Source organism: Cucurbita maxima, unplaced genomic scaffold (genome assembly GCF_002738345.1).
Source record: "Cucurbita maxima cultivar Rimu unplaced genomic scaffold, Cmax_1.0 Cma_Scf00031, whole genome shotgun sequence".
Taxonomy (NCBI): domain Eukaryota; kingdom Viridiplantae; phylum Streptophyta; class Magnoliopsida; order Cucurbitales; family Cucurbitaceae; genus Cucurbita; species Cucurbita maxima.
Window position 1 is genome coordinate 1099728 of NW_019272047.1, and position 14567 is coordinate 1114294.

At 38.4% G+C, this 14567-nt stretch overlaps 1 protein-coding gene and 3 pseudogenes across 1 annotated transcript; 2 read left to right on the top strand and 2 right to left on the bottom strand.

Annotated features, from left to right (window-relative positions):
* Positions 1 to 366: 366 nt before the first annotated feature.
* LOC111466489 (NDR1/HIN1-like protein 13) lies at positions 367 to 1823 on the top strand. Its single transcript, XM_023111157.1, has one exon. The coding sequence runs from the start codon at positions 543 to 545 to the stop codon at positions 1593 to 1595; it is 1053 nt and encodes a 350-aa protein (XP_022966925.1). The 5' UTR covers positions 367 to 542; the 3' UTR covers positions 1596 to 1823.
* Positions 1824 to 2099: 276 nt separating this feature from the next.
* Positions 2100 to 6776, bottom strand: LOC111466482 (annotated as a pseudogene).
* An 870-nt stretch (positions 6777 to 7646) lies between these two features.
* Positions 7647 to 9104, top strand: LOC111466321 (annotated as a pseudogene).
* Positions 9105 to 12307: 3203 nt separating this feature from the next.
* On the bottom strand, positions 12308 to 12435 carry LOC111466651 (annotated as a pseudogene).
* Between the last annotated feature and the right edge of the window lie 2132 nt (positions 12436 to 14567).

Genomic DNA, 14567 nt, shown 5'->3' on the forward strand with positions numbered 1-14567 from the left:
GTTAGGATACTTTGTACCCTTCTTCAACCAACGGGAGATCTCACAACGAATTGTTTGGATTGAAAAATTTATAACTAAAACAATTAGATTGAGTTTAAAGGCCATTATCTATCGAACCCAACCTACAAACACCCTTATTAAGTCTAGCACATAACTCAAATTACACCATCAAAATCGTTATAATTCAACTCAAAACTGGACTTATACACCAAAGTTGGCAATTATCTTCATCTTCTTTGTTAAAACATGCAAGATAGAAAAGTATATAATCCTGGATCCAATGATTATAAAACCCATGGCAATGTTCTCTACTTGGAGTGTAACTAAACCCAGTAAGCGTAAAGGCATATGCCCCTAAAAATCACAACTTTGCCTCAGATTCTCTGCTTGTGTTTGATACTTTCCCTTTCCACAAATCATTCTTGAAGTTGAATTCAAGTCATTCTCTAACCAAAATCAAAGCTTCTTATGGGCTTAACATCAATCCCTCACTCATCATCTCCATCCCCTCCTCTTCCCCTACTCCTCCTCTCCTTCCCATCATGCACCACCCTGAAACCAACCCTCATTTCCACCGCCCATTGCAGCCTGACCGCCGTCCTCAGCCGCCTCAAGACCCTTCTCTTCCACCACAGCCCCATCCCAACCCATATTCCGACCCAACCACTCCATTTCCGCCGCCGTCCTCAGCGTCCTCAGCCCAACCTGCTAGTGGCAAGACACCACGTTCAAAGAAAAATCGTCAAAACATATATCCACCGCCGCCACAATCCGGCCAAGGATCACAATCTCAAACACAAGACCCACCTGAGAAAGCGCCACGATTGAAACGGCACCATCAAATTCCATATGCAGAGGCGGCCACAAAGTTACCGGAGCAAAATGTGCATCAATCACGTCCTAGAGTGCAAATTCAAGACCCATCTGATTCACAAGAGCCCCATCCCCATCACCGTCGAAGAGATGATGGAGATGATCACAACAGACGAAATCAGCAGAACATTCTTCATATGCCATTGCCCCGCCAAACCAATCCACTAATGTGGTTTGGTGCAGTTTTTTGTGCAATCTTTTGGGTGCTTGTAATTGTTGGAGGCTTAGTAATCCTCATTGTTTACCTCATTTTTCGTCCCAAAAGCCCACGGTTTGATGTAGCCGCTGCCAATCTAAACGCAGCATATCTCGACATGGGGTATCTGCTAAACGCAGATGTTAATCTGCTAGCAAATTTCACAAATCCAAACAAGAAAGTTAGTGTGGATTTCAGTTCAATGATCTTGGATCTTTACTATGGGAACACACTGATTGCTACCAGATTCATAGCTCCTTTCTCAGCATCCAAACAAGGATCCCATTTGGTGAATGTTCATATGGTGTCCAGTCAGGTAAGGCTACCCATTTTAGAGAGTTTAAGGCTGCAGAAGCAAATTGAAAATAATGGGATAAAGCTTGAATTAAGAGGGATTTTCAGGGCCAGGTCCAACTTTGGTTCTCTGCTGAGATACTCTTATTGGCTACACAGTTATTGCACTTTGATTATTGGTGGCCCTCCTGGTGGGGTTCTTCTCAGAATTAAATGTAAGACAAAACATTGAGAATTCATCTAAAGAAGTGTTATGATTTGGGTCTGATTGTCTCATAGAGTTTGTTTTGATTTTTTGTTCTTTCTTTCTTCTTGAGTCATCTGGATATGAAGGATTTGCATAAGTTTTCTGGCTTCTTGGGGGAACAAATGGCATTAACATAGCTGAATTCTGGCTAAATTCTGTTTGTATTTGGTTTCCTGGGGATGAAATGTAACAAAGACTTAGCATTCTGAGATTTTTTTGACAATGCCTTTCATGAAAATAAGGAACACCAAGAACATGCTTGGTTTCTACAGGGAAGGAAGAAGACGTAAAAACAAATAAATCTCAAGAGAAAGAACTAGAAATATCTAAAATATTTTAACTCTAATAAGAGCTCAGATAAACATGTTTTGGTTAAGGCTGTAAGGATCTTATGCCTCTAAATAGGACGTGTGCCTCCTAAAGTTAGTAAAGTTAGTATTGAGAGAGTGAAAAAGAGTATTTTCTCACAAAGTATTTTCTCACAAAGTATTTTCTTAACAAAGGTTTCTTTCTTCCAAGTATTTGCCCCTTTTCTTTTGTGCCAATTTTTTCAACAAAATTTGTAACTTGATCAGACATCGTGAAGCTGACAACGATATGTAACAGGACAAAACTATCAATATCTGTTAGCAGTGGGCTTGGGTTGTTACAAATGATATCAGAGCGGGCTTGGGTGGTTACAAATGATACCAGAGCTAGACACCAAGCGGTGTGCCAACGAGGATACTGGACCCTTAAGAGAGTAGATTATGAGATCCCATGTCAGTAGACGCATTTTAAAATCGTGAAACTAACAATTATACGTAATGAGCCAAAGCTACTAACGGTAAGCTTGAGCTAGTACACTTGAACTATATTCTAACCTATCCCAAGATGTCCATGAATATGGAATGCCAAAGATCACATGTTATTTCAATTAACATGTAAACTAATCATAAAAACTAAACAAATACAACTATCGAAATTCTACCAAGTTGTAGTTCATCAGACTCAAGTTCTATAGAATAATTACAGGCTATTTGGCAGCAAAATTTATTCATAAGTCGAGCTAAACTTAGTAGCCAACTGGTATTAGTTTAAGAGGCGATTTCTTTGAAACTGTTAGACCAGCATCCTCTTCCATGTCTACATCCTTCATCCCATTTGGCAATTTCCAATCAAAAAGTAGCAATAGATTAGCCAATGCCAGTTCCATTGTAACTATTCCCATGTTCATCCCAGGACAGATTCTCCGACCCGCTCCAAATGGTAAATACTCAAAATTTTGCCCTTTGTAGTCAATCATGCTTCCTATAAATCTCTCAGGCAAGAATTCTTCTGGGTTTGTCCAGTAGTCCAGGTCTCGTCCAATAGCCCATACATTGACATAAAGATGAGCCTTGGGATCAATGTCGTAACCATTGAGCTTGAAATGGGACAAGGTTTCTCTTGGAAGGAGAAGTGGGGCAGGTGCATGCAACCTTAGAACCTCTTTCACCGCCATTTTTAGATATTGAAGTTTTTCGAGGTCGTTCTCCTTCACTTGATTTTCTTTTATGCTGTTCTTATCTCATCTTGTAGCTTCTTCATTACCCGTGGATTCCTACTAGCGATGTCATTGCCCAAATAATGGTGCCTGCCCCTGGGTTTACTCCGGCTATAAATATATCCTAATTAAAGCAGAAGTACCCCAAAGAAACAAAGAAGAGCATGTTAATAATGTCTTCCAAATCCACCCCTAACCGATATTGTCCTCTTTGGGCTTTCCCCTCAAAGTTTTTAAAACGCGTTTGCTAGGAAGAAGTTTTCACACCCTTATAAAGGGTGTTTCGTTTTCCTCCCCAACCAATATGAGATCTCACAATCCATCCCCTTCAGGGTCCAGCGTCCTCGCTAGCACTCGTTCCTTTCTCCAATCAATGTGGGACCCCACCGAATCCACCTCTCTTTGGGGCTCAACGTCCTTACTGGCACACCGCCTCATGTCTACCCCCTTTCGGGAAACAACCTCCTCACTGGCACATCGCTTGGTGTTTGGCTTTGATACCATTTGTAATGGCCCAAGCCAACCGCTAGCAGGTATTGTTCTCTTTAGGTTTCCCTTTCGGGCTTCACCTCAAGGTTTTTAAAACACGTCTGCTAAGGAGAGATTTCCACACTCTTATAAAGAGTGTTTCGCTCTTCTCCCCAACCGATATGGGATCTCACAAATAAGTTTGGAAAACTGAAGTGGTGAACTTACTTGAACTTAGAAAAGGTAAAAGAAAAGTGGTTAGAGCTTACCATGATAAGTGCCTTGATGCAATCTCTAGTGAGTTGTAGGGCATTAGGTTTAGAGCAATCTCTCTCCATTTGCAACAAAACATCAACAATATTTTCTTCATTCTGAGAAGTTGCTTTGAAGTTGATGTGGTCGTCAACTACTTGTTGGAGAAAAGCATCCAACTCAGCAAAGCTCTTCTCCAGCCTCCCACTAACCCCACTGAGTCGATCAATGACCCAACCCACATTAGGAAAGAAGTCAGTCATTGAGAAGCTTCCCAATGCTGCGATTTCTCTACGGATAGCTTGGTGAAAGTTTCCATTATCTAGTCCACTCCCTCTAAAGCTCTTCCCAAAAGCTATTCGTGTTGTTATATTTGCAGTGAAAGTATATGATTCCTCACTCAAATCAACGGGAATTTCAAGAGATGAAGATTGAGAGATTGACTTTAAAAGTAGAGCGACCTCTTCTTCTTTGATCAACTTAAACGATTGCACCCGCCGAGCACTAAAGAGCTCAAGAACACAAATCTTTCGAACTTCCCTCCAATGATCACTATATGGAGATAAACCTATGTCTAAAAAGTTGTATGAAAATCTTGCACTAGCGGCTAGGCAAGGTCGGCTGCAACAAGCAAGATCATGTACTTGTAACACGTCTCTGGCAGCTGCAGCAGAGGAGATTACGATGGTTGGAATAGAGGCAAGTTTGAGGAGCATGATGGGGCCATATGTTCTTGAAAGTTTCCACAGAGAGCGATGGGGGAGGGAGCCAATAACGTGCAAGTGACCCAACAGAGGAAGCTTTGGAGGGCCAGGAGGAAGTTTCTTGTTGTGTGTCTTTGTTTTAAGCAGTAAGAAAGACAACAGTAAGAGCAGAGAAACCACCCAGATGGAAAGGCTATGCATCATGCGATCAAGGTCAAGCATTTTGATTTTGTTGGTACTGAATTTTATCGATTTGGTTGAGCTGCAACTTTTGAGGTATAGAGAGAGAGAGACAGAGCACCTACAAATGTCCACGAATAAAATTGTTAAATCTGTAGAAAATTTATCTGGACAACATTCACAAAAGCAATTTCAGTAACAGAAATTGTAGGTTTCATATATTCATCCTGTTTCTCTCCTTTATTATAGTATTTGCATCTTTATGATAAACTATGCATATAATACGTAAATATTAGCAATGTCCTGAAAATAATCGTAGTTGCGGATATGAAAATGGAGGATTATTTCAAATCTCAAAATGTTTGGAAATAACAGCAACAAAGTCTAATGGTCATGCAAGGAAGACGAAAGAGGAGTGTGAACTATGGACTCCTCCATTCCTACTTGACACTGGCTAGGAATAGCCGGAAGGGGTGGCTTGAGAAGGATTAAACCTGATCTAAGGACGATCCAAATTTAAGTCACAAATTTAGAAGATGTTTTCCCAAAGACTTGAAGTTCTTTCTAGAGAGGTATTTCGACAACTCTCTAAACCTTCAAAACTTTAAGTTATGGCCATTTAAAGGGCTGGTATAAAAATGTCCCGGCATGAATACAAGGAAAAGTTTGAGCAAGCTAATACCTGCAAATCTTTCTAACTATTTTCATGGAAAATTGCCAAACAGAATGAACGAAACAGACATTTGTATAGAAAAGGAAATTGGTCTATGATTCCAAAGAAAGGATCTCTAAAAACCTGTTACAGTCAAATACCAGCAGCGACCGAGAAAGCCACACGAATCACTCTTCTTTTTTGTATCGGAACAGATAACACATTCATTGGATAAGAAGGGAGGATATATGGAAGTGAAGCTAAGGAGACGAAACATCTCAAGGCCTAAACTACCTAACAGGACCGCAAAAGAAATCACCCATTATGATTAATAAAAAAAAAAAGAGACAAAGTTATAGAGGTCCCATAGAACGTCTCTAAAAAATGCAGTGAACCCCATAAACTATAATTGTCTTTGAGAATACAGTTACTTTTCTCCATCCATAGAAGCCAAATAAGAACTAAGTTGTATTGCTCCAAATGATTCTAGCTTAACCTTGAATCTCCCAGGCAGAGAACCCCAAGGAGAAACATAGAGACATAATTTGTACAGAAGAATGAGAGGCCAAACTTCTCATAAAGAATAAACCAACACTTATAAGTAACTCGCAAGTGGCGATGGATGGAAAGATGGTAAACGGTGGGATTTTTTCTGCAGCATATCGTTAGTATTAAGTTCTTATACGCAAGAAACCGAAAAGCCACAAGAAACTGAAGGTTCCTGTCCAATTTGAAGTCAGAGTAATTTGGAAATCTACATGTCTGCAGAAATTAGAGAATCTCCCATCTAGAAGACACTAAATCTTCGAAGAATTATCGCATACAATTATATCAGACTTTTAATCTTCAAAGAACAGGAAAAGAAACAGAGCATCACTTGAGAAAATTCATATAACAAGCAAGATAAATTAAAGGTTACTGTTGAAACATAAGCCAACGATCATCGAATTTTCAAGATGGTAAACTCTGAAAACTTCCAAATCGAAACGAAATCCTATCATGATTCACCGAAATCCTAACTTACAGTAGAGAAATTGAACTAGATTTTACGAACCTTAGAGGCGTCCGCATTCGGTGTTCAATCAACAATTGTCTTACGCAATTGCAGTGCGCTGAGTCAGACCAACCCTGGAATTTCTCGCACGACATGGCATGACATTCGAGCAACAAGGCCATCAATGTCAAGCAAAATGCAGCTCCCACAACCATTAGGTCAAGATCAAAGCCGAAATTTCCAGTCAATTGGGCCATCCAGTTAACCTGCTCTCAATCTTCACCATTTCGAACCGAAAGATAGCGTGACTTGCAACAGTTCCAGGCCATTGCCGGAGATATTGACTCTGGGATTGACATCTAAACCCACATCGTAAATAATCATTGAAATCGTTTTTTTTTGTTATATTTATATATTTCTTCGTAAAATAATTTATTTATCTCGATTTATTTTATTAATTTTTAATATAAATTTTAATTTTTTTTGGTTAGTAACAAATAATGATTAATATTGATTGCACAATAAACTTAAAAATATATATATTTATAATATATTTATTAATAAATGAAAATTCAATTAAAATAAATTAAATTAACTAAAGCAAGAGAACTAAAAAAAAATTATTTATTTATATAAAAATTTGATAATATTTCATATTTTAATTATTTTTATTCCGAATAAAATTAATCGAAACCATTATAATTATTTATTTAATTATAATAAATCAATAACAATTATATATATATATATATATATATATATATATATATATATATATATATATGTTTTGACCAAAAATAAATAAATAAATAAATAAATAAATAAATAAATAAATAAATAAATAAATAAATGAATGAGTTATGTATTTACTAAAGTTTATTTTATCAACGATTAATTATCTAAAATTAAATAAGGTAATAAAATTGTTGAAAATACTCTATTTATACGAAATTTTAATAACATTTTTCATGCAACACTAAACACATATTTTATTTCGAGACATTCTTTTCTCGGGTATCATAAACAAAACCTTCAATCAAACGGCTCATAAACGTGTAGCTTTTGAGTTTATATAAAAAAAAAAAAAATTGGTATTTTCTTTCTTTTTTTTAGTCATGAAATCATTCTCTTCCATATGATGGGTCGAGACAAAAATCATTGAATTTGAGTTTCCTCTTAGATAGGTTTAGTCTACTGTCGCTAGTACCATCGTCTTAATCTCTATTTTTCAGAAAAAGCTTCAGCTCCCACACAGATACTAATGGCACCTCTCTCAGCTTACGATCCAATTATTAGCCTTAGCCTCGGTAGTATGGAAATCATCGTTATATTCTCCGTTGAGACTATTTGTGCCCTCTTGAAAACCCACCATCTCAAATTTACACCAGACCACAAACTCAAGCTATCAAACAATTCACTTATAATTTTCTTGATATTGGGTTTTCGCCTTACGATAGATGGTGATATCTCCATCTTTTCGGGAGGCTTCTTCATAGGGACCACTAAATGATCAAAGTTTTAGGGTTAGGTTGGATAGGAACCGACCTAATTGAATTTGTAGAATCCAATCAAATTTGATCCTAGTTTCTAATAGTTAACGGTTTAAGATATACATTAATTTAAATATTTAAATATGTTCAAGCTAATAGATACTTTAAAATAAACGAATTAAAAAAAAAAAAGTTAAATTTTGATGCACGTAGTTTTCTGTTTTTGTTTTTTGTGGTGACAAGATGACAACGTGTTGCTTTCATGGAGTGTCCCGTCATTTTGGTTTGATATCATTCGTTCAAATAATGTATGTGAACGAGAATCCGAAGTTTCTCCTCTTGTTCTTAAGAGCTCTTTCATGAGCTTGTGAGTGAAGCTGAGGCCTTGATAGGAAGCTATAGTGCTTTTAAGCTTTTTCCTATTCCTTTTGTAGGGAAGATCATTGATTGGTTTAGTGGACGAGAAGCTAGACTTGAAAAGGTTTTTAACGAGATCAATGTCTTGTTTCAAAATGTGATTGATGAACATCTTCGTCCTGAAAGGCCTAAATCAGAGCAAGATGATATCATTGATGGCTTTTAGCTATCAATAAAAAGCAAATTTAATCTTGCACCGTTGTCATTACCGAAGAAAGCATCAAAGCCATTCTTTTGGTAAGCAACTTCTATCCCTAAACTTTAATGGTTTTTACCCTAAATTATTAGTTTAGTTTCAAAACTTTCAATCTCATAGCTAATATAACAATAAATTGTACATGAATAGAACATATTTTTAGAAGTATTAGACACGGGTTCAATTACACTAGTTTGGGCAATGACAGAACTCGTAAAGAACCAAAAATTGATGAAGAAAGCTCAAGAAGAAATCAGAAACTACGTGGGAAACAGAGGAAAGGTAATAGAGAAAGACATAGAAGAGCTTCCATATCTAAAAATGATAATGAAAGACGCTAAGACTACACCCACCCGGGCCTCTTCTTGTTCCAAAAGAAATCATTTCCCATTTCAAAATAGAAGGCTACGATTTTTACTCGAAAACAATGGTTCAAGTGAATGTTTGGGCAATCGGATGAGACCCCACAAACTGGAAAGACCCAGAAGAGTTCCTTCCAGAGAGATTTGAAGAGAGTTCAATTGATTACAAAGGACACACTTTGAGTTCTGACGTTCTGGGCTGGTCGGAGGATTTGCCCAGGGATAGAACGAGAAACTGTAGATTGTTTCCTTGAACTCTAGGACATAAGATTGCCACCAAAGAAGATCACATAGCCACCAATGCTTCGACGATCATTTGGATTCTCGGCCCAATCAACATCCAAAAAGGCACTCAGCAAATTAATGCTGGACTTTTTAAGACACAAGCCCAAATCAAGTATTATGTAGATAACAGAGAATTCGTTTGACTGCCGCCCAATGAATAGAAGTTGGGGAGGACATGAACTGACACACTGTGTTGACATAGAAGGATATATCAAGACGTGTCAGAGACAAATATTGGAGAGCACCAACGACACAATGATAGCGAGTAGTATCCTCAGGCGATTACTTTTCACCACCATCCAATAACAATTTCTCACTAGGAAGCATAGGTGTGGGCACACCTTTGGAGGTGAGCACATTGGTTCGGGACAATAAATCTTGATTGTATTTATATTGTGTCAGTACAAGTCCATTAGAAGTATGACATACCTCAATCCTAAGAAAATAACTCAAAATGCAAAGATCCCTAACGGCAAAATCATCCTGAAGCTGTGTAAAAAGTTTCTCAGTAGCCGTAGAAGATGAGCTGATGATAATAATGTCATCAACATAGATGATGATATACATCTGAATGCTCGTCTTGTTAAAAATGAACAGAGAGACATCAGCCTTTGAAGGTGTAAAATTGTAAAATCCAGCTGTAATAGTTTGGAGCTAAGGAGAGAAAATTAGTCATGCGGAGCTTGTTTAAGGCCATAAAGCGACTTATCCAGCTTGCAGAGATAATCAGGAGCTTGAGAATCCACAAATCCAGGGGGTTGCTTCATATAAACATCTTCATTAAGAAAGCCATGAAGAAAAGCATTTTGAATATTAATCTGTCGAATAGCCCAACCACGAGAAATAACAAGAGATAATAAGAGTCGAATGGTAGTGAGCTTAACAACTGGATTAAAGGTATCATCGTAATCAATGTCATACTGCTGTTTAAACCCTTTAGCAGCCAGGTGTGCTTTGTAGCGATCAATAGAGCCATCTGGCTTTTGCTTGAGTTTGAAAACCCATTTGCAATCAATAACGTTAAGACTAGCACGAGAAGGAACTAAGTGCCATGTCTTATTTTTTAGAAGTGCCTAAAATTTATCATTCATTGCCTAGGGCCAGAGGGGATACTCCATAGTAGTAATATGAGAAGTAGGTTCAGAGGCAAAAGACCGAACTACAGAATATGTTATTGTTCCATCTATACGCAACTTGGGTTTCTTGATATTGTGCTACAATCAAGTACCATACGGATGAGTAGTAGGTGCAGGATCCACATTTGAGGGGACAGTCGTATTAGTCGTTGCGAGGGGAGCAATCGGTGCTACAGCAGTCGGTCGACCAGCGGTCGAGGATTTGACCAGGCATTGCGCAATATCATCTGCTGGCAGAGGATCCGAGGCCTCAATCATTGGCAGAACAACCGACGCTGATTCGCGCGGCAGCGACGCGGAAGATTGCGATGGCAATTCCGAAGCTGATGTGGACACCGATTTTTCTGCATCCAAAGAGTTAGTAGGCACAGACTTGTGCATGTGATCCAAATGTGATTCTCCATATTAGTATTGCTATTACCCAAATGCAAGGTGCACAAATCAGGGGCATTGTGCGTTGGGTGCAAGGTTGGGGAAGAATTAGGTGGGGCTCTCTTGAACGGAAAAACATTCTCATCAAATATGACATCTCTAGAAATATAGACACGACCAGAATCGGTGTCAAGACACTTATACGCTTTACGCAAAGAACTGTAGCCTCGAAGGACACATTCCTTAGATTGAAAAGAGAGCTTTTGTCTATTATAAGGACGCAAATGATGCCAAGAAGCACACCAAAAAACTTTTGATAAAGAGTAATTTGGTGGAGTGTGAAAAAGACGCTCTAAGTGGCATTTGTTATAGATGACATGAGTAGGAAGACGATTGATGAGATATGTGGCTGTAAGAAACGCGTCATCTCAAAATTTAATAGGCACATCAGCATGAGCTAGAAGGGCTAGGCCAGTTTCAACAATATGACGGTGCTTGCGTTGAGCAGACCCATTTTGTTAATTCGTGTGAGGGCACGAAACATGATGAGCAATTCCAAGAAAACGAAAGAATGTGTTATGAATTTTATGATATTCCCCCACCCAATCAGACTGGACACACTTGATTTTAGTATCTAGGAGGCGCTCAACATGAGCTTGGAACTGCAAAAGTATACGAGGAGCTTCTGTACGATCATGCATCAAATAGATCCATGAAAATTTACTGAAATCATCAATGAAGATAATATAATATTTAAAACCTCCAACAGATGAAGGTGCAAGGCTCTAAACATCAGAAAAAATCCGTTTCAAAGGTCATAAAGACCTATGAGAAGAACTAGTATATGGTAACTGATGACTTTTTGTTGACTTACAACGCATTACAAATTGGCAAAGGTGACTCACTAGCACACGAAATATTTTTGAGACGCAAAATTGACTTTACTACTTGAGATGAAGGATGTCCAAGACGTGCATGCCATTTGGCGTGATTAGTAGATCTGCTCACTAAGGCGTGCTTGAGATTATCGACATGAGATGGCTAAATAGGATAAAGACCAGATTTACACCTCCCATCTAGAAGACTTTTCCTCGATCGTCGATCCTTAATAGAAAAATGCCAAGGATGGTATTCAAAAAATACGTCATTATCATGAGAAAATTTATGAACGGAAAGAAGATGTTTGGAAATTTCAGACACATGCAAAATATTACGCAATGCAAGAGGACGAGCAGTAGTATTAATTAAAGAATGACTAGTATGCAAAATACGCAAACCTGCTCCATTGCCGACTTGAACTTGTTCACCTTCATGATAGCTTTCACACAGTGAGCCGATCCAGGTCACTGGTGATATGATCAGTGGTGCCTATGTCACTGTACCAATTTGAATCAATCTTGTCAGAGGAAGTAGCTACTAGTGCTGCAGAAGGAGCAGAAGGAGGTTCATCTTGATAGGATTCATCCATCCTATGCCAGCAGCAGAACAACAGTATGTCCCACTTTTCCGTAGGACGAGAGGGCACATAACCTTGAAAACGACCATGACCATGATCCCTACGCCCCCGGTTCTTCTGTTGACCACCATGACCAGCATAATTGGCAGAAGATCCAGGATTTAACTGAAGTTCAGTCTGGTGTTGTAGTTGGCGAGCTTTAAATGCCATTACATGTGTAAACACTTCATCAAGCGTGAGGGCTTCACTCTTGGTAGTCATTGAGGTGACGAAGGGATCATAGTCAGGGCCAAGATCAGCGAGAAGATACGCGATCACATCATCATCTTGCAAGGCAGAGCCAGTGGTGGCCAGCCCTTTGATCTTGCAAAAATAATTTGTAGCAGATTGATCACATTTTTTGGACGTGACGAGCTCAACACAGATTGCGAGCATGAGTTGACGATGAAAACATCCGCTGCCAGGTATCCCACGCCTCCTTGGACGTAATAGCGGCAACCACATCATGAAGAATCTCCTCAGACATGGAGGAGAGAAGGTCGCTAAGGACTTGTTGATCCTGATCATACGACTGATTATAGGCTGGATTAGAGATCAGGTCAGCACCAACAGTGGTTGAGGAAGGGACCAGCTTGGCAGGTGCAGCAATGGTGCCATCGAGGTAGCCCATAAGCTTCGTACTCCATAGATAGGGGAGGAGCTGGGCACGCCATATGATGAAGTTATTTTTGGTGAGATGGATTGTGACGGCGTGGTGAAGAGGGATTGGGCCAAAGGTCGACGCCATGGTAGTTGAGAAGAGTGTTGGAGATGGTGGATGGGGAGGAGGAAGAAGATATGGTAGACATTGTTAAAGAATAAACCTTGGCTCTGATACCATGATAGGTTGAATGGCATTGTGACCTATATGGGTCACGACCTCATATATTTATAGACATGTATAATGAAGATTACATTATAACAAACCATGAATCATAGATTTCGTAACAAACCATGAAATCATAGATTTGGTAGCAAACAAGAAAATCATAGATTCTCCTTAATTCATGGTAACAAACAAGTAAATCACTAGATTATCTTATTATGTACATATATGATCTATTCTATGACGTTTAGCATGATGAACATCTTCGTCCCGAGAGGCCTAAACCAGAGCAAGATGATATCATAGATGTGCTTTTGGCTATTAGTAAAAAACAAGATGAATCTTGCACTATTGTCATTACCCATGAAAACATCAAAGTCATTCTTTTCGCAACAATTTTCATCCCTATTCTTTTATGGGTTTTGCGCTAAATGATTAGTTTAGTTTCTAACGTGTTCTATTGTACATTGTACATCAACGGAACATATTTTTGGGAGGATTAGGCACTGGTTCAATTACACTAACTTGGGCAATGACAAAACTCATAAAGAACCTAAAATTGATGAAGAAAGCTCAAGAAGAAATAAAAAAACTATGTGGAAAACAGACGAAAGGTAGCAGAGAAAGACATAGAACAACTTCCTTATTTGAAAATGATAGTAACAGAGACATTGAGACTACATCCACTAGCACCTCTTCTTATTCCAAGAGAAATCATTTCCCACTTCAAAATTGAAGGCTACGATTTTTACCGAAAAACAACGGTTCAAGTGAACGTTTGGGCAATTGGACGAGACCCCACATTACTAGAAAGACCCAAAAGAGTTCCTTCCAGAAAGATTTGAACAAAGCTCAATTGATTACAAATGACAACACTTTGAGTTCTTGTCGTTTGGGTCTGTTCATAGGATTTTCCCCAGGTTGAATTTCGGGATGAAGACGGTGGAGCTGGCTTTGGCAAATCTTTTGTACCATTTTAATTGGAGGTTACTGGAGGAGATGGAGGAGGAGGACTTGGACATGGAAGAGACATCGGGTTTGAGTCTCACCATCTACAAAAAGTTGCCTCTAAAACTTGTACCAGTTTTATACCATCCACGAGTATAAGTTCGAAGTCGAATCCTCTAATTGTGACAAAAATAATGAGTGTTTTTATATGTAAATAATTCTTAAAATCGAATAATGAGAGGGCATAAATTAAGTGAACATAAATTTGGAGTGCAATTTGTGAAATGAGATATACATACAATATGCATGGGATTAGTCGCTTCAATGGAATCTTTTATTCGGGTCGGAGGAGAAATTACCAAAAGTCTACCATTCCCTCATGCTCGGCGTCAATGAATTTTTTTAGACAAAAAAGAAAAGCTATGCCTTCGCTGTAGAAAATATGAATAAAAAAAATATAAGTTTTTAAAAAAAAGAACCGAATGTACTAAATTCATAAGGATTTCTCTCCCCATCACTCTACTTTGTTCAAGACATTTGATCTCATAGGATGGTCGGATGGTCGGGTCTAATGCATTGAGACAAAAATCTTCGAAGTTGATTTTCGTCCTTTATTGTTATGTTTTATTTCATCTTGTACTACTAATAAACACTT